At 36.9% G+C, this 27,901-nt stretch overlaps 5 protein-coding genes, 1 long non-coding RNA gene and 4 other non-coding genes across 10 annotated transcripts; 5 read left to right on the top strand and 5 right to left on the bottom strand.

The window, feature by feature from the left end:
• Nucleotides 1-589: 589 nt before the first annotated feature.
• Nucleotides 590-4,729, bottom strand: LOC111462672 (zinc finger CCCH domain-containing protein 6-like). The gene is made up of 4 exons (XM_023106356.1): nt 4,316-4,729; nt 2,201-2,410; nt 1,943-2,067; nt 590-1,847 (listed from the first exon to the last, which is right to left on the bottom strand). The coding sequence occupies exons 1-4, from the start codon at nt 4,373-4,375 to the stop codon at nt 923-925; spliced, it is 1,320 nt and encodes a 439-aa protein (XP_022962124.1). The 5' UTR covers nt 4,376-4,729; the 3' UTR covers nt 590-922.
• Nucleotides 4,730-5,643: 914 nt separating this feature from the next.
• Nucleotides 5,644-10,518, bottom strand: LOC111462467 (protein IQ-DOMAIN 32-like). The gene is made up of 6 exons (XM_023106050.1): nt 10,106-10,518; nt 9,310-9,642; nt 8,996-9,220; nt 8,710-8,787; nt 6,980-8,624; nt 5,644-6,097 (listed from the first exon to the last, which is right to left on the bottom strand). The coding sequence occupies exons 1-6, from the start codon at nt 10,184-10,186 to the stop codon at nt 6,078-6,080; spliced, it is 2,382 nt and encodes a 793-aa protein (XP_022961818.1). The 5' UTR covers nt 10,187-10,518; the 3' UTR covers nt 5,644-6,077.
• A 4,308-nt stretch (nt 10,519-14,826) lies between these two features.
• LOC111462474 lies at nt 14,827-15,703 on the top strand. Its single transcript, XR_002713743.1, has 2 exons — nt 14,827-15,076; nt 15,232-15,703. It is a non-coding gene; the product is annotated as an uncharacterized LOC111462474 (long non-coding RNA).
• On the top strand, nt 15,065-15,143 carry LOC111463026. The gene has a single exon (XR_002713813.1). It is a non-coding gene; the product is annotated as a small nucleolar RNA snoR64a (small nucleolar RNA).
• Nucleotides 15,264-15,347, top strand: LOC111463034. Its single transcript, XR_002713821.1, has one exon. It is a non-coding gene; the product is annotated as a small nucleolar RNA R38 (small nucleolar RNA).
• LOC111463027 lies at nt 15,441-15,531 on the top strand. The gene has a single exon (XR_002713814.1). It is a non-coding gene; the product is annotated as a small nucleolar RNA snoR20a (small nucleolar RNA).
• Nucleotides 15,704-15,707: 4 nt separating the features above from the next.
• LOC111463033 lies at nt 15,708-15,788 on the top strand. The gene has a single exon (XR_002713820.1). It is a non-coding gene; the product is annotated as a small nucleolar RNA R38 (small nucleolar RNA).
• A 286-nt stretch (nt 15,789-16,074) lies between these two features.
• On the bottom strand, nt 16,075-18,135 carry LOC111462469 (protein BASIC PENTACYSTEINE6-like). The gene is made up of 3 exons (XM_023106052.1): nt 18,038-18,135; nt 17,628-17,709; nt 16,075-17,541 (listed from the first exon to the last, which is right to left on the bottom strand). Exons 2-3 carry the CDS (start codon nt 17,694-17,696, stop codon nt 16,642-16,644), a joined length of 969 nt encoding a protein of 322 aa, XP_022961820.1. The 5' UTR covers nt 17,697-17,709; nt 18,038-18,135; the 3' UTR covers nt 16,075-16,641.
• Nucleotides 18,136-19,792: 1,657 nt separating this feature from the next.
• Nucleotides 19,793-23,238, bottom strand: LOC111462473 (multidrug resistance protein EbrB). The gene is made up of 3 exons (XM_023106055.1): nt 23,027-23,238; nt 21,356-21,526; nt 19,793-20,012 (listed from the first exon to the last, which is right to left on the bottom strand). Exons 1-3 carry the CDS (start codon nt 23,123-23,125, stop codon nt 19,929-19,931), a joined length of 354 nt encoding a protein of 117 aa, XP_022961823.1. The 5' UTR covers nt 23,126-23,238; the 3' UTR covers nt 19,793-19,928.
• Nucleotides 23,239-24,882: 1,644 nt separating this feature from the next.
• LOC111462468 (aldehyde oxidase GLOX1-like) lies at nt 24,883-26,797 on the bottom strand. The gene has a single exon (XM_023106051.1). It carries the CDS (start codon nt 26,604-26,606, stop codon nt 24,987-24,989), a length of 1,620 nt encoding a protein of 539 aa, XP_022961819.1. The 5' UTR covers nt 26,607-26,797; the 3' UTR covers nt 24,883-24,986.
• Nucleotides 26,798-27,901: the final 1,104 nt, after the last annotated feature.

The following is a 27,901-nucleotide window of genomic DNA, read 5'->3' as shown; positions in this document are numbered from 1 at the left end:
TTGAAATAATATTTTACCGTTGGATGTCTCAACCTTATTTTCTCCAAAAGACAAATAATGGAGTAGTAAATTAAATTAAATAGGATTTAGAGGAAAGTAAATAAAGGGCCCCCAACCCATTTCGAAGGACTTTACGGACGTACCTTAGCCAATGGTACGACACGACGACCCAATGTGAGCATTAAGGTAAGGCGACGTGTCGTTTTGGACAAGTTAGGCCTGCTCTTTGCACCCACTCTGGGGCACAAAATTGGGCCCAGCTTAACCACTTCTTCTGCTAATCGAAGCTCTTACATCGAACCACGATGCAGGAGGGGGGGCTCGTGATACAGGACCACATGGTTGCAAGGGTCAGAAGGAGGATGTAGTACCTCATCTGCTGCTATGGCTTCCGTAAAGTTAAACGATAGCTTACATGTTCGTACTTTTGAACGATAGTCTGAAACTTCGAAAAATAAAATTTGGGTGTCGGTAAATAAATTTTGTTAAATGAAAATAACGAGTTTTAAGCTTGAAATTAAGAAAACATTCCCATTCGTTATAAAGTACAAGTTATGTGAGAAATGAATCGTGCATAGATAAATCAAGATTACAACTAAACGAGAGTGATATTGAATATATGATAGTTGCCCTCTCGAGCAATCTAACATCATCTAACAATCCTACTAACCATAAACTTCAAAAAGCCTATCATCTCAACAAATTCATCATCAAACGGACATTCTGTTTTCATGCTAAAAATTACTAAATCAATTGTGGCAAAGAGAATCCCTGGCCTCATCACCATGGTTATCTCGTGCAGACACAGATAGAAACATAACAATTAAAGAACTTTCCAGCTAAAGAGATGAAACCTTGGGCATATAGCATTCACAACTAGGAAAGGACGCATTGACCGAGATACGTAACGGTACTCTACTTTTTAACTGCTGATTTCTCTATCGACCTTTGTTCTTTTGGCGCTAGTAGGCATTTCTGGCACGCTACTACTTCTCTGCTGGAACACGGGGTCGTGCTGATACGCACAATTAGCTCCATGTCGACATCCTCTCGGGCTGTTAAAATATATGCAGGGTTTCATTATCTTGAACTTTGCTTCTCTTGATGGCTGGTTCTGTAAGAACTCTTGGTTTGTACCCAAGTGTTGGTTGTGACGGTTCGGGAATTGCTGCTGCCGAGGGGGATCGTCCTGTCTCTCCCCTCCATGTTGCTGAATCAAACTTTTATAGTAATTCAAGTCCTTCATTGGGGCTCCATTGGAGGGCAGGGAAGAAGAAACTGGTACACCCCTTGAGGAAGGGTGTGCGTTGGGGACAGGTGCTACACTCCCTCCATTTGGTTGAGAGAAAAAAGGAGGCGTAATGGTGGCATTGGTTTCGGACATAGGCATATGTACAAGCTGTGGGTCAGGAGATGATATTGGCTTTTGAGTGCTTGTGACGACACCAGAATCCACAACCAGCTGCTCGATCATTTTTGGATTGTTGAGAATATTAACAAGTAATTCGCGGTCGATCGAGTTACCTATCTCATTGCTCTTCACAAGTGCACCGAGTGCCGCGGATGCAGCAGCTACTACATCATGTTTGTTGCCAAGATCCATTCCAGCCATAGAACTCACACTAGAAGTAGAAGACATCGCATTTAGTAAAACATGTTGAGATGTAGATCTACCAGCAGGAGTAAATGGGGAGGGCTGTGCACTCGTATTAAGGACAGAGGCGGGGCTTGCGTAATCAGACGAGGTCTCGGTTGTTGCATCTTCATCTTCAACAGGAGTAATGGGAATCAGAGGTGTTCGACTGTCATCTACATTGGCACGTTCTGAATCAGCTACTACGGACGGGCTGTAGGGATGCAAACCAAACGGATTTTCAGTATAAAGAATAACAAACAAACCAATGCCAAAACAGAACTATAAGGTGCAAAGGAAGTAATCAACTTAGGAGGAATTGCAGATGGCCGAGGATAAACCGCTTCAAGAACTCTCATCTCTCTCTGATTTTCAACAACTACCTCTCGGCTTTCTTCACCAACAACCACTTGCCACGTCAAATTCAGCACAAACTACGGGAATAAACATTAAAAGGAAAAGAAGAAAAAAAACTGCCATGGGACAAAAAGCATGAATTTCATGTTAAACTTGCAGAGCTATAGTTCTAGTTGTTCAACATAAATTGAAAATGAAATCACTACTTACCTTAGGCGGACATCTCCATTGATTAACAGGGATCTGTGAGAGCTTAATCTGCGACTGATTCTCTGAATGAGCTACTTCAAATCCAGGAGGCAAAGTGTCATCAGAACCTGATCCAGTAGAATGCAAGAGCCACGATGCCTTTGCTTGAAGGTGATCTTGGGCACCCAATCCCACTTGGGAAGGACAGTCCTCAGACAAGAACAGCCTAACCTGCAAACGAACGATGCATTTGTTTCCTGTTAGCGTAAGAGCATATAAAAGATATTCAAATAAAAGGAGCCAAATTAGAACCTAAACTACCTACTACCAAAAACGAGAGAGAGAAAAAAATTCATCCGAAAGAACAAGGACAGATTGATAATTACAAAAACTCCTAGAAGCATGAGGTTCGAGTCATAGAGGTACAAGCTACTCTTCAAAAAATATGTTATAAAACATATGTTTGGACGAACATATTCGCTTACTACTTGTAAGCGTATAAAAAAAAAATATACAATCATAAAACTTTTAGTTTCTAATATCAACAATTTATATAAAATCTACACGATGTTATCATAATGTGTGTATTTCTAAGCTAAATATACATACATATAACTTAAAACAACATTGCACTATGATAATTACAAAAACTCCTAGAAATATGAGGTTCGAATCATAGAGGTACAAGCTACTCTTCAAAAAATATGTTATAAAACATATGTTTGGATGAACATACTCGCTTACTACTTGTAAGCGTATAAAAAAAAAATAATAGTCATAAAACTTTTAGTTTCTAATATCAACAATTTATATAAAATCTACACGATGTTATCATAATGTGTGTATTTTTAAGCTAAATATATATACATATAACTTAAAACAACATTGCACTATAATCCTATGATATGTCAGGGTTACATTATTTTTTATATATAAACAAACTTAAAATATTTCAGTGTGAAGCAAAAGGAAATACTAAATGAACGTAATATTTTATCGTTCTTATAGAATTTTGGGAATTTAACAGTAGCACAACATTTGATTATAGATAGAAATACAAGAACTGAGATATTAGAGAATTAAAGTGATAATGAACTAGAAAATACAAATAGACACCTAAACAGTTGGAGGAACTTGGAACCCTCCTCCAAGTAAACTCAAGCCCCAAGAACTCAAACCATTGCCTTCCTTACTCCTCTCCCACTTCGTCCAGGTAGAACCACATCCTACTGGCAAATTCTCTGGCTAATAACTAATATCCCCTTAGTATCTAAGAATGGTAGGCAGAGGGAGAAGGAACAGATAGATATGTCACCTAAACTAAAAAAACATTGGAATAATTTAGTTAAAATCGTTCTTTCCGTTAATCGACTTAACTAAAAGTCGAGAACCTTTTAAAACTCTATCCTAGAAGTTAGGAACTAAAATGTCACTATTTTAAACTTAGGACTAGGACCAAATAAAAGTCAAAAGTGTATTTCACCTAAAAAGATTCTTAACTCCATAAATTGTTACTTTCTTAATTAAAGATTCTAATGGGTATTCTCAACATCACCATCACAGTTACAAAATGTAGAGATTTATTTCTTCAAGCAGATTGATATGAATCTTCAAGCTATTGTATGAGGTGCAAAGACGGTTTGTTCAAACGGAGGCAAGACCTCTGGTGAACTTAAATGCTATACCCTGCCTCGAAGTGATCTTGTGGGCATAAGCCTTCGTGAAATAAAACTTGTAAACAATTGGGTCTATGTTATCAATCCATTCATTTTCATTATGCGATTGATTTGAATTTAGACACAAAAAATTGTGATACAGAAAATTTTCCATTTACTTCTCTATTCCCAGGATACTTGATATTAGTGGCTAAACCAGAATTGAGCCATGAGACTCAAATTGTGTTCTTCACGGAGATAAGCAGTAAGTAAAGCATGATAATGAAGCAAAGGTTTAAAACACAAATGTTTCTAGGTAGAAATGAAATTTAGACTAAAACTACACTAATTAGAACGATGAGGAGGGGAAAAAAAATCCCAAAATCGAGGCGGCAGATGACTAGTTCGCAAAATTGTTCTCGGTTCAATGAAATTAAGCCCTAAATACGTCAAATTAAATCAGAGGAAACGTAGTTATTACCTGACGGAGATTAAGATCTGACGCCCATGAAACCCTTTTTCCTTTGTGCAATCCTCGCATATTTAGAGGTACTCAAACTGCTATCTCTTCAAATGTTTCACGGTTAAGAGTCGGAATTTGTCCCGATGAGAATGAAAGCCCGACTGCTATCTCGTCGAATCCGGGCTCCGTTTTTCAAACTTTTAAAGAAGATTATGTTATCGTTCCTAAATCGAAACGTGTCAACAAATTGTGCAAGGTGGAATTGCAGAAGGCTGATCTAGATTTGCATGTAACATAAACAAGACAGAGAGATCGAAGAAAACCCTAGATCCTCTGGTTCAGGCTTCCCGGCTACCGCCTCATCATTTCCTTTTGGCTTCGTTTCCTTATTTCAAGTACATTGGTGTTTATTTTGGCTTCTACCAAAATTTACTCTACCTGAGATGCAATGCATTGGGTTTGATAAAAAATATTTTTTTTTATCCATAATTTTTAACAATTTTAGTTCACGTTAATTCCAATCAAATTAATCCATATCCTAAAAAATTTAATCAAATTTTAATATTATCTTTATTATTTAAACACACAAAATCCCGATTAATTTATTGATTTACTTATGTAAAAAATTATGTCAACCTCAAGATTTTAAAACATGTTAGAGGGAGGTCTCCATATGTTTATAAGGAATTTTGCTTTGGATCCCACAATCCACCCTTTGGAGGCCAGCGTACTCGCTGGCATACTGTTTGGTGTCTGACTCTGATACCATTTGTAACCGTCAAAATCTACCACAGTAAGGAATTTCGTTTCCCTCTCTAATCGAGTGGGATCTCACAATTCATTCCCTTTGAGACTAGCATACTCGTTGGCACGCCACTCGATGTCTCGTTTCCCTCTCTAATCGAGTGGGATCTCACAATCCACTCCCTTTGGAGACTATCATACTCGTTGGCACGCCACTCGATGTCTGGCTCCGATATCATTTGTAACAACCAAAGCCCACTGCTAGTAGATATTGTCTGCTTTGGCCCGTTACATATCGCTGTCAGTCTCACGATTTTAAAACACGTTTACTAGGAGAGATTTACACACACTCACAAGGAATACTTTGTTTAACACTAATTTTTACAATAAAAACTAAATCATTACAAATTTAACATTTTTTTTTTCTTTTATAGAAAATTGAAAGTAAATAGACTAATTGTTGTTTTCGACCAAAATAATGAAGTAAAAAGTTAGAACCCATAATCAACCTCTAGCATATATTATTCTATTTGGGCTTTTCCTCTAACAAATAAACATAAGTGTTGTGACCCAACTTCAGAACATTAAAGGTACATAGGGAATAGAAATAAGAAAGGGCTCAATTATATTCTGTTTATAAAGATAAAAAAAAGCTGGGGAAAAAAGAATACATATCCCTTGAATCTCTTCATCACACTGTAGCTAGCTCAAACACAAACACAAGCAAAACCATTTGTAACGAATCTAGTAAATATGACGCAAATATGACGCAAATATGACGCACACAATGACCACAAACTTGTAAATTACTAACAGGTGATGGAAAATTTTTGAAGGGGGAAGGGGGAAATGGAGAGATAACAAACAAACAAACAATTAGTAGATAGAAATGGCAATTTACACATCTTTCCTGAGCAGATCCACACCTCCTGGCTTCATTAACTAAGCTCATGAAAATGTAGATCAGAAATTAGCTGCTGCACGCATTGAGGTCAAGTTGTCTCCTCAAGCTGGTTACCACCATGTGGTTGCCTGCTTACCTTCGCCACATTTTCTCTGAAAGTAGGATTCAGGAAAGGAGATGTGACGTTTCGAAATAATTCATATGATGATATACGATGGTAACTTTAGAGATTAATAAATTTTAAGAGACATGGTAAATCACTAACACCCTTGTAACATCTCAAGCCCACTGCTAGCATATATTGTCTGTCCTCTTTGGGCTCTCTCTTTCGGGCTTCCCCTCAAAGTTTTTAAAACGTGTCGGCTAGGAAGAGGTTTCCACACCTTTATAAAAATGTTTCGTTCTCCTCCCCAACCGACGAGGTGTTAGGAATCACAGATCTCTACAATGGTATGATATTGTCCACTTTAAAGCATAAGCTCTCATTGTATTTGCTTTGGGCTTCCCCAAAAGACCTCATACGAATGAAGATGTATTCCTTACTTAAAAACCCATGATCATTCCCTAAATTAGCCAACGTGGAACTCCCTCCCCTCAAACAAATTACAACATAGAGCCTCCACTAAGGCCAATGGAGCCCTGGAACAGCATCCCCTTACTCGAGGCTCGACTCCCTCTCTAGAGTTCCTCAAACAAAGTACAGTCATTTTTTACTACACCTTCGAGGTTCACAATTCTTTGTTCGACATTTGAGGATTTCTATTGACATGGCTAAGTTTAGGGCATGCCTCTAATACCATGTTAGGAATCACAGATCTCGACAATGGTATGGTATTGTCCACTTTGAGCATAAGCTTTCATGGTTTTGCTTTGGGTTTCTCCAAAGGCCTCGTACCAATGAAGATGTATTCGTTACTTATAAACCCACGATCATTTTCAAAATGAGCCAAATGAATATCTCACACCCCTCACCCCCACTTTAAGAAGTATGCGTACCATCACTTAAAAGAAGTTAAATTGAGAGGAATGCGTACCATTTCCCTTCACTCCCTGCTGGGTTCGAGATGTTGACTGCTGAATGCGTGGAGATCCTTGCCGGCCATCAGCAGGTAAGGAATGCCTTTTCTTGATGTATAATTCTCCATCTTGAACATCCGGACTTGATCTTGGGGAGTTGGTTGAGGCCTTGGCTCTAGCAGATTGTGTGGCTTGCATGAAGTGAGGAAGAGAGTTACTACTAATGCTCTCTTTTAATTCCTTTTCAACATTTTCCGGTCGTGCTGAATCAAATGAGTTTCTTCTCTTCCCAGTCTTCTGATCTTTGTAAGAATTATCTGTACTACTCCTCGTGCCAGAATTGCAATTTAAACTGGATGGTGATTTCTTTCCTGCTGATGGAGACTTTTGCTTTTGGTTCTTATCAGTTTTACCCCGTTTAGCCTTTATTGATACCTGACTAGACGGTGTTCCTTGAGATTCTGGAACATTTAAATGGCTTCTTGGAGAAGCTTCTGGAGATGATCTATATGTTTGATGATCATGACCCGTATCAGCCTCCTTTTCTCTCTGTTGATCTGATGAACTTCTCTCTAGCTTTGGTTCACTAACTTCTGGTGCAGAGTCTACAACAGCAACTGAAGTGATGGAATGGCCATTAGATTCATTAACTTCTTCTGGTTGATCCACAAGAAGTTGGATACCCTTTTGCATTGGAGTAATAGAACCCTTGACTTCAACTTCCGTGATTAGATCACTGCTAGGATCTTGGACTCTTTTCTTTGAAACATCGTCTGAATGTGGATCTGCCACTCCTGCTTCGGATATATCAGGTGAATCAAGGGTGGAAGAAATAGAGAGCTCGGTGCCACATTCAGAGACACCAACTTGAACTATCCTAGATGCCGGAAGGACAATATTTTCATCTGCACATGACTCCGTCGTTCTCGGTAAAGTATCTGTTGTAGATGATACTGTTTCAGAATGAGGTTCAATTCCATCATCTTGATACATTGATCTAATTGTTCCAGTTGAATATGATGGCGAACTCAGCTGTTCAAATTTTTCCTGGGCATTGATAAATGATGGATTGTTCACCTTCCTTAATCCAAGCACAAATTTCTTACCCTCATTCTCCAGTTGCTCGGGGGCTAATCTTTTCAGAGGATTCGACTCTGTTTGTAAACCTACATCATCCATCTGAATATTCTGATCTTGAACAGAACTAACCTTAGTTGATATCTCTTTAGCTTCAGCTGTTCTAGCAGTCTCTGGAAGAGGCTGCTCCAGATTATCTTTTACTAATGAAGATGGAGAGCAGCTGGTCTGAGATTGTAAGTTATCGGCGTCATAAGTCATTAAATCTTCACTTTCAGATGGTGAAACTGATTTAATGGTGCTGGAGTTCAAATCTTCTGTTTCAGACAAAGCTTTTGAGTCAATTCGATCCTCAGCATGAGACTCCTCGATTTCTCCTTTCGTTAGCTCAGTGTCTGATTCTTCTTTCTTCAGCTCCTCGGTTTCTTTTTCCAATTGATCAGGGACTACTTCTTCTTCCTTCGGCTCCAAGACATCCGATGATGAAACAGCCATCCAGCGCTCCAACCATTTCCAAGCAGAGTCGTTTTTGGAAGGATCACACTTGATTTTGATTGGGTTGTTCCTTGGTGTTGATTCCAACAACTTCAAGTACAAAATTGACGGATAAGATTAGCACACCGCATAGTGGCCAAACAAGGAATCAAAACATCTAACATTATCAAAATACCTGCCGGGCAAAATTATTGCTAAGTAGCTTTTCAATTGAAATATATCTCAAATTGGATTTTGTTCTCCCTCCCTTCACCTGCAATATAAACGATATTGTTAAAACAAGGCAAGAAAAATTATCTAGGAATGCATAATGAAGTAAATCAAAATACTATCTTGTGAAAAGTTAAATGGCAGAAACAGAACGCCAAATAAAAACAATGAACAACCAAAATTACATCTAAATCTTGCCAAGGTGGGTCCAGTTTCTCAAGATGACATGATTTGAAAACCAGAAGAATTACCATGATTTTTGAACCAGGATTTTCCTTCTCATTCTTCTTATCCAGCTCATCTGGAGCCGATCCCTCAGGAGAGAGACGAGCACGACGAGCACGTACAATAGCTTGCATTTTGACAATGGCTTGAGCACAGCGAAGTGTTCCCACAGCATGTCTCCTTACCAAGAACCCACGAACAGCAGCTTGCACCTTTATCACATTCTTGAGTTTAAGCAGCTCCCTCTGTGCCTGCCAACATGTCATGGATGGAGATGTTAGAACTTCATTAAACAACCGATAAGAATCTCAGGCTAAAGAACTTCTGAAATTGAGAGTACCAAGAGCCCCCTGACACCAGCCTGGATGACAACAACAATAGCCTCCTCAACCTCACTATCAACCTTACTTTCAATTTCGGATGCATCATCCACCTTATCAGATCCTTTAGGATTCTCAACGTTAGGCACTTGGGTCTCCTCATTAGTGAAGTGTATTACAGTGGGTTTCTCAGGAACAGTGGAGCTAGGTGATGATTGGAAGTCGAAGGTAGTAGTTTCAAGATTCTCCTTCTCGGCAGCAGGAGTTTCTGCGATTACAGTGTTGTTGAGCACACGATGCTGGGAAGATTTCTTACGAAAACTCCAGGCTCGTTTGTCTTTCGAATCCTTACTCTGTAAATAGAATTAAATACAACAAACTACTGTAACAGACAGAAGATACACGTCGAAATGGAAGTACATAGATGCAGTAAATTGATTCCTAGATGCAAGTGCAACAATACCAATAAATTCACCAGAATTCTTTAAACAGTAGAATCCAAGAGTCATATTCTTATTTTCCAAAGCAATCTCAACCAGATCAGAAAACTCATTTTACAAAGAATTAACAACGCACAAGCATAACTTCAACTCATTCTCATGTCCAAAATTAAACACAACCAGAACCGATCCATTCAATGCCATTCAATCTTCTAGCTAATCGATTGCATTGCCAAAACTGAAACAATTCAATGTTCTTCACAACCAGAAAATCAAGTCGGCATGAGATGCAAATCAAGCTCAAATGAAACAACACTCATGCATCGAATAGGAAAAGGGGGAAAGTCGATGAAATCAAACCGAAACAAATACTTACCTCAAGTACATCGATCTCATCTTTGTCCTTTGAATCGCTACCACATGTGATTATTTGAAAGCATGAGCGAGGCCTCCCCATGTTAAGCTTATCCGAATCTCTCTCTCTCTCTCTCTCACTCTCTCTGTGCAGAGGACAAAACAGCCTATAATGGTGCGGTCTTGGAAATTGTAACGAGAGAGAGAGAAGAAAAGAGAAAAGTAGAGATGCTGTAACAAGAGACACGGATCTTAAAGCATTCCTTAAATCTAGCTCGGTTCTTCAGTTGAATTCCGCCATGGGAACTGCTCCGTCGACCTCAACGATCAGAAGAAATTCAGAGAAGACGAGAAGAAGCTGTCAGATCTCTCCGCTTCGCATTCTCTCATCTCAAACAGATGCTGTTTAACTTTTCAAACCGTTTGGGGGAAAGAAAAAAGAAATTGTGGCTTCAAAATAATAAATAAATAAATAAATAAATAAATAAAAAGAAAAGCAATATCCCGAGATATACGTCGAGAAAATCGCGAGAAATTCCCCCTTTCCCCAAATAAGATGATAAATAAATAAATATTATTTTTGTTTGGTTTATTTTAGTTGCTCAATTTTAAAATCAATTTCATTTATTTTCATTGGTCATTTGGTATTCCTACTTTTAGCTTTAGTCCAACGGCATTGTGTATGCATTTTTATTGAAAATTTTTAATTTCATTAAATTCAAATGGTTTTTGCACTTTTTACCTTAATCTTACGGTGAAAATTATATAATGTTTATAAAAAAAAATAAATAAACCACTTGTTAATAATGTTTATAAGCTTATTTTAAAGTTTTAAAAATTATACCGGACACAATGAAACATTATTTAAAGTTTCAAAATATTTAGCCTGACAACTATACGTAACGAGTTAAAGCAAACAATATTTGCTAACGGTCGGTTTGAGAGGTTATAAATGATATTAGAGCTAAACACCAGGTGATGTGTCAGCAAGGACACTAGACTCTCGAAGGCATATAGATTGTGAGATCACACACTGGTTGAAAAGGCATATACAAACCTCTTAACCGTAAGGCTGACAACTACCTATAATGGGTATCCGTTAAGACTGGGTGTTACATTTATTGGTTTAAACTAAGTGGGTAATTTTAGCATATCTCATATTTTATATTTTTATTAAAATTGATTAAATAATACATACAAAAATGATATTTTAATCTATTTAAAAATGGTAAATGTTAAAAAAAATAATGATAAAAAAAAAAAAGGCATCCCACGTGTCTCAGGAGAGAGAGAGGTAAAAAAAATAATAATAGTAACCACCCTGCGGCCTGCACTGGTAGCTCTTTTGTCTCCAACCGCCACGTGGACCTGGCATGAGTTGGCACATCTACCCAAACTAGCGGGCTACTTTTGTCTTTTTGCTAGTCGGTCCAGATAATACTATTTTTCTATAAAAGTTAAAAGACAAAAATAATTATAATGGTAATAATTATTATTATTTTCTTTTTTAAAAAATTATAATAGTCATATACGAGTGGGATTAGGAATGGGTTGTTACACTAAGAATCTGCCACGTGGATCCCATATATATATATATATATATATATAGAGATTTTAATTAAGGTACATAATTTATGCTCTAAAGTCGTCTCATAACATGATTTTGTTATAACAGATAATATATTCTGTCAAACTAATAATAATATGCTTTTTTCCTAAGTTCCCATATTCTCTAAAGCATATCTTAAAAGAAATATGCTCATCAAAAGAGATTTATGAAAATAATTCATTACACTGAACCTCGATTAGTTAGTATAACGCTCGATGCCTAACATTTAGAATCTAAGTTAGACAATTCCTGCATCCCGTGCCACATGATTATATTACATACCTAATCTCAAACTACTAAAAGTGAAGACTGTCTTCATAAACTAACATGAGTCATTTTAGCTTATTTTATTCTCACTTACACGTTTCATAGATGAGCGTACACCTTACTAATATAGGTAGTAATTTTTAATTCTTTTAAGTCTTTCTTACTGTCGTACATTTAAGATCACTCTCATCCAGATGTAGTATTGGTCTATTCATGTGCTTTTTTTTTACTCGGGCACCAAAATTAGATCATGGTTTGAACGATTCTCAAACCCTAATTCTTTCTAGAATTATCGTTCAAAATTGACGATATAATGAACGACACTCTCATTACAAACCACGAAAAGCAATAAATCAATGAATCACCTCACCCACCAAACCAACATATTAAAGCCAAAGTTGGATCATAAGTCATAGAATTATTGGTACCTATTTATGTCAACTCTTCTTCCTATTTAATCTAATTTAATTGTTTGGTTTCATATCTCAATCATTAATTCCTTTCCCCTCGTATTCAAGTTATGAACTAACACCAAATCCCCACCTACCTTTTATTAGTGTTATACCTATTTACTTGTCGAGTTATTAACACCGTGATTTGACTTCACGATATTTTAAGAATTCAGATAAAATTTCACTTAATTTCGTCGTTTCTACTGACTAATACGAACATAGTTTAGTGGGTATGACAATTTTACATTAATCTGTAAATTTACAGCGAATTAACGATACAAAAAGTTAACAAGTAAAATTTTGTACGTCTCGAAGATGAAAGTTAAAATGAATGAGAGGATCTTATGTGCAAGAAGCACATGACAAGCAACCTCACATGAAAAAAAGAAAGAAAAAAAAAAAAAGCATAAATGTCTTTAAGAGAGAAAAAAAAAATGATTCTCATAATGGTAATAAATAAAAAAAGAAAAGTGCTTTTCAAAGGGCCATTATTTGAAAACTGCTCCCACATTGTGACCACTTACCTTTTTTTTTTTTAGATAAACTTGGGATCTTATTTTATATTTATTTATTTATTCGTCCCTCTTAAATAGGACAATATCTACTAGTGGTGGACTTAGGCTATCCTACGTTTCTTAACAGATAGTGTTTTAAACCCTTTTGGGGAAGCTAAGGAAAAGTCCAAAGAGGAGGGGAGTGTCTACTAGCACCGAGATTGAGCTGTTGCAACATTCAAAGAGAGAGGAGGACAATATATACTAGCAGGTGGGGAAGCCTGTAAGGGAAAGTCCAAAGAGGAGGACAGTATCTACTGGCGGTGGACTGAAACATTTGCTGGCGATGGGCTTGGACTGTTAGAAGAGGAGGATAATATCTGGTAGCGAGAGACTTGAGTTGCATGATTTATTTGAAGTTCGGAGTCGTTTAAAAAGCTATAATTTTTATTTTATAGATATTGGAAGGGCCACTTTTGATATGGTTAATAAAGTGATGAAGATTTTGATGTAGGCTAAGTGCAAAGTAATCGAACCCTAATAATCAATGCAATCAAATCTATGCAAATGAAATATGTAGCTTTGAGTCAATAATGGCAATATCTTTTTAAGACCATTTGGATAATATTTTGCTATAATGAAAGACTATAAATAATTTTAAATCCTCAAAATTCTTAGTTTAATTATTATAAAAAAGATTCAATAATATTTTTAAATTTTATAAAACAATCTAAAAAAAATATCTTTAAATGAAAATAGTAGGTAGTTTATTGAATTGTAACATTACTTAAACATGAAGTTACGTAAATAATTTTGTCGTTTATATTTTCTAGATAAGAATTCAGTGCTAATTTTTACGGTGTTTGATTGAACTAGAAATTCAATCTTGACCCTCTACTTTAATCAGCAAAATGAAGATTGTTGGAGAGATGGTGGGTAGAAAATGAAATGAAAGGTTTTGATTAATATAATCCTAAAGTTGGTGGAAATGATAATTGAAAATGTGACATGTTTGGTTTGATTGATGTTTTTAATGAAACACTGTTGAAAGTAAGGTCAGTTGTTGCAGCTTGAGAGCTACTGATGCTTACTCCAAACTTTTCAAACTTTCGTTTTTTAAGCAAAATCATGTCTCGTGGTCCCACTCCTATAGTGTGTCGGGGAAAAACTTTTGGAATTTAATCTAATAAACTCGATGAAGAATAAGACATTTAAATTAAATTATTTAAGAAAAAAAAATTAGAATAGATTAGAGAATAAATTTTTGATTCAACCCATTCCATTAAATAACTAAATAACTAATCAATACTACTTGAATGACTCTAGCATGCAAATCTAAATCCAAGATTAATGGAAAGATCGTAACTTTCTCGACCATCAGCCACCAACTAATTGTAATTTATAATCTTAAAAATAATTATCTAAAATTTAAAAAATACTCCTTAAATACAAACAATATACATGAATGTTGTCATCACTATAAATATATATATATATATATATATATATATATATATATATATGCATTTTTATTGTCTTAGAATTTTTTTTTCTTTCCTTTAAAATTTAAGTAATTACCAATTTGAACTATTGATCTCGCGACCACAGATTCTGGCTAATAATTGAAAAGGCCCAAATTAATGAACTTAGTTAGGCCCATAGATTGAGAAGCCCAATCCATTGGGCCCAGGAAAAAAGGCAAGCTCCAACGTTGAGTCATGCATGTGATATAGAGTGATTACGTGTTATAACATAATTCGTCTGTGATACAACTTCCATCACCTAGCCAAGGTTTTTACACCTAGATCGATCATGCCGAAGGATTTTCATCTGCAAATCACAGCCGTCCAAATTTCGAGCCAAATTCCAAATTTTCTGCCTAAAACTACTGGCTCGAACGGTTATAAAGCCTGCGATCTGTTCCTACTTCTTCATAATCCAAAAACCCTAATTCCGTAGTACATAGCCGTCTTTCCAGCTTCCAAAGCCGCTTAAATTTTCTTGCAGTTCCTCTGGTTTTCAATTCGTTCTTTACTCTTTCATGTCGATGTTGAGATCTTTTAGGCCAAATTACTGCGTTCTCGAACAGAGTTCGAAACTTTTTTCTTACGATTTCTGCAATTGGCATTGAGTTCGGATTTGGAAGAGGCCATATGACGAACTTTCGAATGGTAGAATGCTCTTGTCTACGAACTTGTAGCATTATGATTAACCAATTTGTATAGGAAGATCTGATGCCTCTCCTTATCAATTTTGTCTTGTTTTCTTTCCTATCGATCTATTTGATTCTTTTTTGTTTTCCAATCTTATGGATTATAACTCGCAGTATGTTTTCCGAGGGTTCTGGTGACATTTTCTTCTTCTGGATGATGAGATAACATGAAATTACAGTTATCCCTGGCTGATTCGAAGTGCTGATATTTCTTATACTCTGACAGTACTGATTTTTGGATTGAATGGTTTCTTTATTTTTTCATCGACTTTTTCGTTTTTTTTTTCTTACTTTCTTGATCTCTCTATTTTCTCTTAGGTGTGGCCAGTGATGATGAGTTTTTTTTTTGGTTCACTGAGATGCAAAAATGTTGCATTGGTGTTGAAGCTTTTTTGAACTAGGACGGTCTGAGGCTATCACCTTTCTGCTTTGCCTTTGTTTATATGCTATGAAGCTTAATATCAGTTTTTCATCAAATCTTCTTTTTTTGTGTGTGGAATTTTCGTCTTTTTCATTGCATGTGGGAGTGGATGATTTTCAGGGGTTATGGAGAATTTTGAATAATTTTGGGTTCTTAATTCTAGTTTTAATTATGTGGGTGATGAAACCAGTAAATATCAGTTATCCCTGTCTGATGCTTTGGTGCTGATGATTCATGGTCTGACACACACTTGGATTGGTTCACAATAGTTCTCAACATCTTTCGAGTGTTTCAAAATTGTCTTAGAACCCATAATACATTAGAATGTTGGTTTAAATTCAAGATATGAAATGAAGAACTAGTGATTTTTATGACAATATGCTTGGCTATTAGAAATGGATTGCTTGAGATTACCCGTGATATTGATATATACACATATGACCCTTGCCAATTAAATCATTGGCCTCACAAAAACTACTGGTTGTGCAATAACCTAAAGAGTTTGTAGGCTAATTGAATCCTAATGGATTTGAAGCTGCATAAACAACAATTACATATTTAAAGGTTGATTCCAGATGGTAGACTACAAAATCATGACGGCCATAGTATAATATCCAAGGACAGCCCTGAGCATAATGCTAAATACATACCTTTACAGTTATTTCAAGCAAGTAGGATCTTGCTAAGGCTTTACAGAAAACTACTAAAAGAAAGCCACGAGAAACAAGAGGAAAATAAAAAGGTTGCCATGGCTTGGAAGCACTTGCCACTGTCTTTTCTCTCGAACAAACTTGGTGAATGCGAGAGAAGCTCAGAACTTTAGGCTGAAGGCAGAGATAGCTACTAACTCCTTACATTTTTTGATGTTATTCTATCCTTTATTCTTATGCTGAAAGTGGGATAAACTCTGTCACAACTGAACCGTAACGGTAAAGAGAGTAGGTTATGATTCTCATGTTGAGAAGAGCAGCAGAAGGCTGGTCGTAGCTGTGTCAAGTTCACGACTCTCCATGCTTGAAAAAGTATGATTGTAGCACCTAACTAGTTTGGCAATTACCTCCATTTTTCTACTCTTTGTGGCTACTCCATAATTAAGCTTGTCACTACTTTATGGTGATGTAACGGTTTGTTCCATGCTTTGCCCAGTTATTCTTAAGATCAACGGGAGCTGAAAGATCGTGGCCTTCAGCTGCGAGGCGGTTAAGCAACTTGTTAAAGGCGCTTCCGCTCATCTTGCGACCACCAAGTCGTGCATGTCGTTTATTGGGAACTGCCGGTAATGGATACATTGAGATGGTGGTAGTACAACATGCAGACTGCCATCCACCATTTCCCCATTTGTAGCACTGTCTTATAACTCCCGTGCAGGAGCATATTGGTGCTGGCATGGTAGATTCATCAAAGGCTACCTGATTCAATCCCAGATCTTGGCCTTTCCAATCTGACTGTTTGTGATCATTACCAATTCCACGAGCCTTGCCCACCATTACCTTATTCAAGTCTTCACCCTCTCTTTTGACCTTCCTTGGAGCTTTTGAAACCTTCTTGTTCGGTGTTGTAACGGTCTTTCCCTCCTGTGTTCGCTTCTTTCGTCGTGTCTTCGTCAATTCAGAAGCAACTGGGGATACCGGGGAAGCTTCATTTGGATGCATTTCTCTCGAATTGTAATTACTTTCATTCATATGGGGGATATGAACTGTGTGCTGCTGTGGGTGATGTATATGCTTCACTCCTCTAGCGATTTGGCATCCTGGTGGACATGATAAACTGTTATTTGGTAGGGAGTTATCACGATACTGAAGGGTTGCAATGGCATTGTCTCTTTCCAATAGGGCGTTGTTCCTCTCTGCAATTGCAGCATCTCGCTGTAGAAAAGCCATGTCTCGCTCTGCTAATGCTGCCTTTTTCTCTGAAAGGGCTAAATTCCTCTCTTGAATGGCTGCATCTCTTTCAGCCATAATCGTCATTATCTGCTTCATTGATGGCTGATGCTGCATCATCCACTGCCAACACAAATTCAAACCAAATTCATCAAACTTGAAAGACTTTTAGTCATCCATTAACCTTTTATTCATCCAAATCTTGATACCTGGCCCTGAGCTGACTTATAGTGATCTGTTTTGTGCCTTCCATTCTCTCGATGTCCACCATCGTCCATTTCTGACTCCAAACTAGTAAACCAACACATAAACAGTAACAAAGATCTTCCACTTAGCCAAATCCCCATATTGTTGAATCTCAAAAGAAGTGCATTGATTCAGCTTTAAGATTCCTATTACGTTCCCATTTTACTTGAAAAAATATGAACACAAGCAGATATTTCCTAAAAATGGAACTTGGCAAGATACACAAAGGGGAAGATTCAAAAACGCCTCCTAAACTTCTGGAGTGAAATTGAAGCAATAGATATGAGCAGCACGAGCAATTCATTCACAGTTTAAGCAAAAAGAAGATGAACAGAAGACTAACGATAGTTCAGAGTAGTAGATGATACTTCACCTGTAATCAGAAGCCAAACAAGAATTCACTTAGGAAATGAAATCAACGTTAGAAGTTTTGATCCCCAGTCAGCTTCCTCATCTCGTCCTCCAGATCATCTGGACAATGCAATTCAATGTTTCAGAACTCAATTGATACTACAAAAACGAGTCAAAGTGGCTGCAAAAAGCATTTTCATCGAATTCAACGGGTTCAATGAGCTCAAATCAGCTGGAAAATAAGGCAAAAAAGGCTAAAGAGTAGGAAGAAAGCAAAAACCATAAAGATCCGATTCTTTACTATAACCAGGAAAGTAAGCGGGAGTCAGCTGTTTTACTTCAAGTACTGAGCTTAAAGCAACTCTAAAAGATAAAGAATACGCACAACAAATTCCTCAGCTAGAAGGAATACTAACAACCAGAAGCAGACGAAACCCTAAAAAACAAAAATCCCCAAATTCATACGCCAACCTTCATCTCGACAGCAAATGACCGAAACAGAGCAAAATCGAAGCAGACTCCACAGAGAATGGAATGAATAAAGAGAACGGAGAAGCCACAACAAGAATGAAGAAGTAAAAGAAGTATCTATATACGATTCAAAAGGAAATAAGGAAAGAAAATAGAAAGTGAGTTTGAAAATGGATAAACATATAAGAAATCAAAGAGCAGAGAGAAATGGAAGCTTGCCGGTGAGAATAAAGCCGGAGATAGACGAAGCAAAGAGACGACGACGGCGAAAAAGGATTGAAAACCTGTGGAAACAACAGTCGAGTGCAGAGCAGCGGGGCAAAGGAATCTCGCTCTCCGTTCTCTCTCTCTTTCTTTAACTTTATGTCCTTTTCAAATTTTCTCCATTATTTTGGGTTAAATATTTTTATTTAAATCTTCTAATTCGCTCCCTAATTTTATAAGAAATTGATTGATTATTTCATTTTATTTTCTAAAGTCAATTACTCGAAATGTTTAGTATTTAAATGCATATTAAATATAAATTTACTTGTAACAGACACAAAATTAAAAATTAATAATCTATTGAACACCTAATTTGTAATTTAGTCATACAAATACGCTATTTTTTTGCAGCCAACCATAATTTGCCACGGGGCAATTTTTTTCCTTCCTCTTTTTATAATATTTATTTTAAGGGGGGCGGGTTAATCCGAGCCGTTGAAAATGGGGAAAGGAGGTGTCAGGATCTTGCCGCCATTGGACCGGGAAAAGGGCGGCGTTTCAAATGGAATTTTCAACTTTCCCCCGCCTCTACATGGGTCATCAAACATGTTACGACGACATGTCGTCTTTTGTGTTTTGTTCATTTTTGGCAATTGCGAGACCATGTTTTATGAAAATGTAGAAAACATTTTTATTATATGTACGATTGGAAGAAAGTTACCTAAATTATTTTCCTAAAAATACTTTTTTTTTTAATTTATCGAACTGATAATTTAAAAAATTAATTAATTGGTTAATTTAAAAAGAGTTTTTTTTTTCAAAAATAATTTCTAAATTAGATCCTAATTTGAGATTTTAGTTTTAAATGTTAATGTATTATTAACTTGGTTGAAATCAAATAAGTAGTAGAGATTTTAATGGTTGAGTTTTTTTCTTTTAGGAGAATGACTATTAGTCCGAGGCGAGGACGTAGCCCTCACTTTTCAAACCTGCTCACAGTTCCCTTTGTGATCAGGAGCGGGAACTCTACGTCTAGGCAGATCTTCTTGAAGTAATGCAAGCCCCACATATTTTCAATCTCGACCCCGATCGAAGCATTAATTTTTTTTTTTTTGGAGCTGGAAAATTCAAATCTTACATGGTCGATGTTTGAACAGTAGGAAGAAAAACGAAAGCATGGTAAGAAATATGTAAACACAAATTTGGAAACAAGAGATTCAATGAAAATAGAGCAGAGGTCAGTCCTTTGATTCCTTCTTCTCAATGCTCGACTGATTCAAAATCAGCACGCCCATTACGATCAATATGGCACCTACAAACCACTGGAAAACAGTACATTGGCATTAAGAGATGCACGTTTGAACGTGTTAATAGCTAAGGGTCTGTTTGTAACGACTTTCTAAGTGCTTAAAAATGTGTTTATAAGCGAGCTACTGCAACTTTACATTAGCAGGAAAGTATCAAATTAAAATGAGCTGGATGACTCCAAAGTACTGTTTGTTAGCAAGTATTCTTCACTGTCATTGGTGAATTCTACATTTATTGGCAAATGACTGATAATGTTGCCGAGTCAAGTATAACAAAATGGTAATGATCAACAGCGCAGTAATAAAAAAAAGTGTTGCAGCCAACATCACAACTTAAATAAGATAACAGAAGAAGTTTCTAATCTGCTGGGAAGGGACAGAGCCCGTTGCAGAGTGTACAGAGGAGACACCAGAAAAACCGAGATTAAATGTTATGGAAATACGACTGGTCTGTAACAGTCCAAACCCACCGCTAACAAATATTGTCTTTTTTCAATAAATATTGTCTTTTTTCAATTTGAGCTGTTACAAATGGTATCAGAGCTAGATATCGGGCGGTATGTCAGTGAGGACGCTGGGTGTCACGGTCATGCTCGTCCAAGGCGTGTTGCAAGCCCAACCATTTATGTCTTTTTCATATTCTAATGTTTTGCTTTTGTATTTCTAGAAAGTATGACGTTTTAGAAATATCATGTATTGGTCTGTCAGACATGAAATGTCTCAGAATGTGGGGATACGACTAGTTGTCAACTTCTCTCTACCCAAGGTTATATACTGTGAGTTGTTGTTATTTCTCTCTTGTTTGCTTATATAACGTCTCTTTTGAAAATCTCTCTCTGCCCTCGTTTTCTAAAATTTTCTCTTAAAATAAAGGTAAGAGGCTCGAGCATACGTCGCTTAGTCGTAGGCGACGCAAGAACGAATTGGCTTAGCTCACTTGTCGTTGGAAAGTGAGTGCTGCACAATTGCAAGTCCGCTGCCATCAAAAGTGCGATTGTGACACTGGGCTCCCAATGGGGGTGGTATTGTGAGATCCCACGTTAGTTGGAGAGGGAAACAAAGCATTTCTTATAGGGTATGAAAACCTCTCTCGAGTAAATGCGTTTTAAAACCTTGAGAGGAAGCTCATAATGGAAAATCAAAAGAGGACATTATCTACTAGTGGTGGGCTTGAGCTGTTACAAATCTGAGTTAGCTCACGGGGAACGATTTACATATGAACATGGAGGAAAAAACAGTTATAACGACCGATCATTGTCTAGTATGTAAAATCGAACCAATATTTTTACTAAAAGAAGTCAAAAGTGTATTGTGCATAAGAACTTGGGCAGAAGCTATGGATATGATGAAGGATTTACCTGAAATGATAGTGGTTCTTCGAACAAAAAGAAACCGGCTAGACCAGAACAAAGAAAGTTAGCTGAAAAGTTGGTCCCTGTAGCTTGTAATGACGAGAGAGCTTTTAAGCTGTTGACATAACATCCCCACATTGCCAAGTTGAACGCAATAACCAGTCCATACCTAATTAACTGTTCAGAAAAAAAGAAATGCTAACATCAAAACCAAGGTAAGAGGGATACTGGGTATGTCGGTTTCCAACTTATGGCAGCTTATTGATAGATGCTTTTTTGAAATGAAAGAACTTCCCATTGATTTATTGAAAAGTTCGAACAAAACTGTGAGTTCCACCTTGGTTGGAGAGGGGAATGAAGCTTTCTTTATAAGGGTGTGGAAACCTCCTCCTAACAGATGCGTTTTAAAATCGTGAGGTTGATGGTGATACGTAGCAGGCCAAAACGGTCAATATCTGCTAGCGGTAGGCTTGAAGCTAGTACAAATGGTAATAGAGTCAAACACCGGACGGTGTGCCAGTGAGAACGCTAAGCCACCCAAGGAGGGTGCAGCCAACGCAACTCACTCCCAAGGAGATCCAAGATCGATGAATTATCTGACTTCGAACCAAGAAGAACGGTAGGAACCAAGCTGCAAAGAGTAAACTACCTATGAATTTGTCCTTCCAGAACGAAGCCTTTCTCCTCATTACAAACATAATTGAAGAAAGACCTACATATGACACCTAAGTTTGGAGATGCACCAAGTGTGCCATAACTCGTTTGACAAACTCGTTTGACAAAGTCTCCACTCCAGTAATAGATCTAATCCATCGCTAGCAGATATTATCTTTTTTTGGCTTTCCCTTCAAGGACTTCCCCTCAAAGTTTTAAAACGCGTCTACCAAAGAGAGGTTTCCACGCTCTTGTAAGAATGTTTCGTTCCCCTCTCCAACCGACGTGGGACCTCACAACCCCACATCCACTGAATCCTTCTTCCTTAAACTACCTATACTCTTCTCTTTGCATTGTAAGAGGTTAAACACAATACGCCAAACCCAACAAATTCCAATGGATCTTATAGTCATATTCTAAGTTTAGGGAGATATACCGTAAGAGCCCAAGTCCACCGCACTTTGGCCCGTTATTTGGTTTTAAAACGTGTCTGCAAGGGAGAGGTTTCCACACCCTTATCAGGAATGTTTCATTCCCCTTTGTAACCAATATACGATCTCACAATCCACCCCTTGTTGGCCCAGCATCCTCACTGGCACACTATCCAGCGGTACAAATTGTAACAGCCCAAGCCTACCACTAGCAGATATTGTCCACTTTGGTCCGTTACATATCGGCATCAGCTTCACGGTTGTAAAACGTGTTTGTTGGGAAGAAATTTTCATACCCTTGTAAGAAATGTTTCGTTTCTCTGTCCAACCGACTTGAAATCTCACATATAATCAGATTGCTAATTTACACTAACAAAAGCTATGAATACTAACCAAAATCCAGTAGACTGCCAATTTGCAACGTCGATAGTATATGTGCAGAGGCGATTGCAATATGATTAGAACGAGAATGATGAAAAACTTCAGACAATTGACAAAAGCAGCTTGTGATTGTGTTGGTTCATACAAATTAGGGCAAATCATCGCATAATCGTGAAACGGTTCGTACAGGAAAGAAATGGAGAAAGATTACCGTAGAGGAGAAAAGCTTGGCGGCAATGGCGGCGAACGCAGCGTTGAGACCAGCTGAAATTGCCCACATGTAACCCTTCTTCCCCTTTCTCCCTTCCATTGCAGGGTTCAAAATTCTCCTCTCTGAGTTGTGCGGTAGGCAAGAAGACGAAAACCTCCATACGTGGCGAACCCGGCTTGGACTGAACGCGGTCGGGATGCCAACCGGCTTAGTCCTAAGTTTTGAGATTCAGATTCGTGTCGATTTAAATCTTTAATTTTTAAAAATATAATTTCTCAACAATTTTATTATATATAAAATATAATCTTTATATGCCTATTCTACCCTTTATTGAAATTTAACTATAAAGCAAAGTTTATTTAAAAAATAAATAAAAGCTCGTTGCACAAATTTTAAAATACATACAATTATAAAATAAATAGATATCAAATAAAACTAAAAAAAAAAATAGTTTTTGAATATTTTTTTTATTTCTTTAAATTTGATTTAATACTCCATATATTTGATCTTTAAAAAATAAATTATTATTAAGCAGTCATTTAAATTATAAATTTTAAAATAATAAAAGTTAAATTACGAGTCTAACCTCTCACTTTTAGGTCTAATTAACTATTAATTTTTTTAAAATTAAAATTTTAATTTAACTATTCACTTCTTTTTCTTTTTCTTTTTAGTATAGATTGCAATGGTAAAGGGGTGATCCGTGAATGTCTTGACTTTGGTTGGATAAAGTGTCGTACGTGGCACGTGCATATGAGCAACGATGTGCATGTGATATTCCATTGTTTTTTTGTGTAATAAATAACCTTTTTTTATGTTCTATAAAAATATCATCCATAAATTGTATAATTTAGCTTTAAATGCCTATTGCTATCGTTAATTTTTTTTTTTTGTCATATTTGGATCTTTTATATATATATATATATATATACACATACATATTTAAATATTAAATAAATTAACTTAAAATTTAATTATACTTTTTTAATAATGAAGTATTTTGACTGGTGTTGATAATTTGCATGCATGTAATACTGTGTAGTATATAGTGTCGATCAAGGTTAACTTGAGTGTTCAAGCTCAAGCATAAGAGATTTAGGTTGTCTTAGCATACGAGCGATATCCATGTTTAATGAGTCAAGTTAGCTAGAGAAAAGTGTTGGCCCGTTTATTTATAACTAATTAATTATGTGCTCCATTATTCACCTATAGTTGTACCAACAAAAACATGTCTGGCTAAAGTCTATTTAAAGGTATCAAAAGTTAACTTGTGGTGGAAGGACAGAGAAATTATCAAATTAGCATAGATTTTATTAACAGCATATGATTTCAGTATATATTAAACCATCCATAATTAAAGTGTGATAAATGATTTTCGTCCATATATGAAAATTTTTTTAATTTTTTTTAAAGTATATAATGTTAATGTTATTTTTGTATTTTTTTTTAAAGAAAAATAAGAAAATGAAAGTATTTGAGTTTAATGAGTGAGAACTCATCAACTCGGGGAGAATAACTCACCGCTAGCTCACAGCCACATGTATGATCCGAGAAATATTAAAGGTCACGGATTTTCCTTTTTTTTTTTATTAAAAAAAAACAATTTTAGCATAAAAGAAACAGACACATACTATCTTTCTTTTTTATTTTTTTATTTTTTTTCACGTGCATTACAGAGTGTTGAAAATAATAATAATAATAATCTCCGGAGCTAGATTAATATAATAAAGTGCCAACCTTTTATTTATTTTTATTTTTATTTTTATCTCCTGAAAGAATAACACATTAAAATCATAATTAAATTTAATCCATAATTTTATTATTAGTTTTTTTTTAATATATTACATCATATATATTAAACGAAACATTAAAAAAAGGTCAGGGTATTGTGTTTCCACGTGAAAGACAAATAAAATAAGAATAATTAGAATAAATTCCTCTCAATTTCCCTTTTTACCCCTCATGCAATTCGAATCCAAATGCCCTTACTCGGAATCTTCCCGTGAACCACAAACAAAAGGTAATACCCAGATGGAGCAATGTTACCCGACCCGGGAATGCTGACGTGGATATCCCACGTGGTATTTCCCACTTTCGTCACATTCTCGCCGCCGATCACTAGCAGTCTCTGACTCATGGAGAATGAATGTGTATTGAAGGGTGGTGCCACCATCGTCACCTCCACCGTATCGGAAGTTACACCGCCACCGGTGAGTTTAAACCGAACCACCAACTGCTGTGCGTGTCTAACTTTGGTTTGAGATGACGGTGATAATATTATTGGTCGCAGATTTTCAAATTTTGGATCCAAATACGGCGGCGAAAACGCTTCCAGTCTCAGCTCCGTCGGGAACGGCACGCCGGTGAAGTTGTAATATACATTCGGATTGCTCCCGCCGACCAATATGCGACCGTCACCGAGGAGCACCGCCGTGGAGTGATAAAGACGGGGGATGGTGCTCGGGTTCAACAACCGGAATCTCAAACCGGGTGGGTCACTGGGTCGGTACACAACCGGGTTTAAAACTGGGTCCCGAGCGTTATCCCACCCGGCCGTTCCCAACCCCGCGCCATTAATGATCAAAACGTCGCCGTTTGGAAGTAAAATCATGTCCCCCATTACTCTACCCACCGGCATTGTTTCAATGACCCACTCGGGTTTCGGGTCGGTTATTGTGGTTCTAGCGCAGGTATTTAAAGCTTTGACAAAGGTCCGATTCTGAGCTTCATTAAAAGACCCTTTCGGAGCTCCACCGCAGACCAAGACCTCTGCTCCAATCGTCGCCGCCTGTAAATTCCTCAACGGAAGCAGCACCGCCGAGCCAGTGCTCGGATAACACCGCGGATCTCCGCCAGGAATGGCCGGAAAAGTCTTCAGCACCTTATTCCTCGCGTAATCGAACAGAATCGACCGATTGTTCGCAAATATAAACAAACTTCCGTCGATGTTCAGAAACACAAACGGATACAAATTGTTCTCGATCAACCGATCGTTCGTCTCTACCAAGAATGGTAAGCTATACGCCTTGGAAGCTCCGCCGGTTTTCGGAAAAAATTCGTAGTTGAACTGCCGCCGTCCGCCGATTACAATCTGCCGTCCATCTGGCAGAATGTGGTTCGTCGGATACCATCGACGAACACTTAGGGCAAACGGAATCTCCTCCCAATCGGAGCCATTAGGATACGGCTTGAAGATTCTAACTCTCCGATCACCGTCGTTAAATCCGCCGGTCTGAACGAGAGTTCCATCGCTCATGGCGGCACCGGCAGAGCACCATACATCGGTCTGAACCATGAGTGGCCGGAACGAGTTTGAAGCGACGTCGTATTCCAGTGAATGAGCAGTACAATCGACTTGCAGAGCCGTATCGTTCGGATCCATTCGGCATTTTCCATCCGGCAAGCTCAAATTGGAGGTGCCGAAGTCGGTTCTGTCGTAGATGACGACTCTGTCATTGTGAAGTAACTGCATGTGCATTGGCAGAACTCCGATGTCGTTCTGCAGAAGCTGCCACTGGCCGCCGCCGTCATCGGCGGTTGACGACGACAGCAAAGTGAGGACGAGAATTTGGAGAATCATAGTTGCAGAGAAGTAAGTAGCTCGAATTGCTCTGTTTTTTCAAAATCCGCCATTAACGAGAAAGATAAGTAATCCAACCCCCTGCCACTGGTTTTCAGTGGCCGATCAAAATGACGATTTTAGGTCCATTTCTGAACGAAAATTATGACTTCTCAACGTATCCCAGAAGGTCAGTATAGACATTTGATTGGAAAATAGAATTTCTGTCCAATATTGTTTCTTAAATAAAACCCATTAAATAAAGCGTGTCTTTTCTTCTTATTCTTTTTTCTTTTTTAATATTTATATTGTAAATAACGAGTTAAATTATAAATATTATTCTTCAAACTTTGAAGACTTCGTGTATACTTGGGATTTGAAAATTTTAAATTATAAATTTGTTCTAAACATTCAAATTTTTAAAATTCGCTTTTTAAAGCTTAAATTAATATTTAATCTAAATAATTTTATATTTTTCATTTAAAACATATATAAAGTCGATAATTTTATCTCCCACTTCAAATTAATATATATATATATTATTATACCAATTTTGTGAAATTAATTATGCAATTAGTCGGTGGATTTGGTGGATTTGTTAGGTGGGTTAAATTAAAGGGAACGAAAAGAATATAGTATTTATTAAGAAATATGTGTGAAATTTAGTTTCTAAAAATGATTACTATCCTCGTCCCCATCAAACTTCTTGCTCAATTATGTTATTTAATTGTATTTAAGAAAAAAATTAAATGCCATATATGTTTCGCCAATTTAATGATGAATACTAAAAATAAGTATGATTCAAATTCTCCGATTTAATTAAACCTTTTTTTAAGGTTAATGACTAAATAGGCCATACTCAAAGTACATGATATTAAATATTTCTTAAAATATATATTAATTTTTGTGCAATAAAATTTATTTTTTAATTTAGAGAAAACTTTTATATTAAAGCAAAAAGGATATTCCAAGTTCACCGTTAATATATATTTCGCTTGTTGCTCGTTACGTATTTCTATCTCCGCTCTTATAAGACCCGTTATATGTTACATATCGTCATCAGTCTCACGGTTTTAAAACGTGTATGTTAGGAAGAGGTTTTTCCGCTCCCTATAAGGAATATTTCGTTTCCTTCTCAAATCCGACATGAAATCTCAAAATCCACCCTTTTTGCCCAGTATCCTTGCTGGCACATCACTTGGTGGCTAACTCTAACACAATTTGTAACAACCTAAGCCCATTGCTAGTAGACATTGTCTGCTTTAGCCTGTTACGTATTACCGTCAACCTTGCAGTTTTAAAAACGCGTATGTTAA

This window comes from Cucurbita moschata, unplaced genomic scaffold (genome assembly GCF_002738365.1).
Source record: "Cucurbita moschata cultivar Rifu unplaced genomic scaffold, Cmos_1.0 Cmo_Scf00027, whole genome shotgun sequence".
Lineage (NCBI taxonomy): Eukaryota > Viridiplantae > Streptophyta > Magnoliopsida > Cucurbitales > Cucurbitaceae > Cucurbita > Cucurbita moschata.
This window is presented reverse-complemented; position numbering and strand designations above follow the sequence as displayed.

Excerpts from the sequence above, each read along its gene's own strand:
- LOC111462468 (XM_023106051.1), bottom strand. The coding sequence starts at position 26,606 with ATGATTCTCCAAATTCTCGTCCTCACTTTGCTGTCGTCGTCAACCGCC.
- LOC111462469 (XM_023106052.1), bottom strand. The coding sequence starts at position 17,696 with ATGGACGATGGTGGACATCGAGAGAATGGAAGGCACAAAACAGATCAC. Across the intron at positions 17,542-17,627 it reads ATAAGTCAGCTCAGGGCCAG|TGGATGATGCAGCATCAGCC; the intron begins GTATCAAGATTT and ends TTGTGTTGGCAG.
- LOC111462467 (XM_023106050.1), bottom strand. The coding sequence starts at position 10,186 with ATGGGGAGGCCTCGCTCATGCTTTCAAATAATCACATGTGGTAGCGAT. Across the intron at positions 9,643-10,105 it reads ATGAGATCGATGTACTTGAG|AGTAAGGATTCGAAAGACAA; the intron begins GTAAGTATTTGT and ends TTCTATTTACAG. Across the intron at positions 8,625-8,709 it reads GCAATAATTTTGCCCGGCAG|TTGTTGGAATCAACACCAAG; the intron begins GTATTTTGATAA and ends TTGTACTTGAAG.
- LOC111462473 (XM_023106055.1), bottom strand. The coding sequence starts at position 23,125 with ATGGAAGGGAGAAAGGGGAAGAAGGGTTACATGTGGGCAATTTCAGCT. Across the intron at positions 21,527-23,026 it reads CCAAGCTTTTCTCCTCTACG|TTAATTAGGTATGGACTGGT; the intron begins GTAATCTTTCTC and ends TTTTCTGAACAG. Across the intron at positions 20,013-21,355 it reads AAGAACCACTATCATTTCAG|TGGTTTGTAGGTGCCATATT; the intron begins GTAAATCCTTCA and ends ACTGTTTTCCAG.
- LOC111462672 (XM_023106356.1), bottom strand. The coding sequence starts at position 4,375 with ATGCGAGGATTGCACAAAGGAAAAAGGGTTTCATGGGCGTCAGATCTT. Across the intron at positions 2,411-4,315 it reads CAGATCTTAATCTCCGTCAG|GTTAGGCTGTTCTTGTCTGA; the intron begins GTAATAACTACG and ends GTTCGTTTGCAG. Across the intron at positions 2,068-2,200 it reads AATGGAGATGTCCGCCTAAG|TTTGTGCTGAATTTGACGTG; the intron begins GTAAGTAGTGAT and ends TTATTCCCGTAG.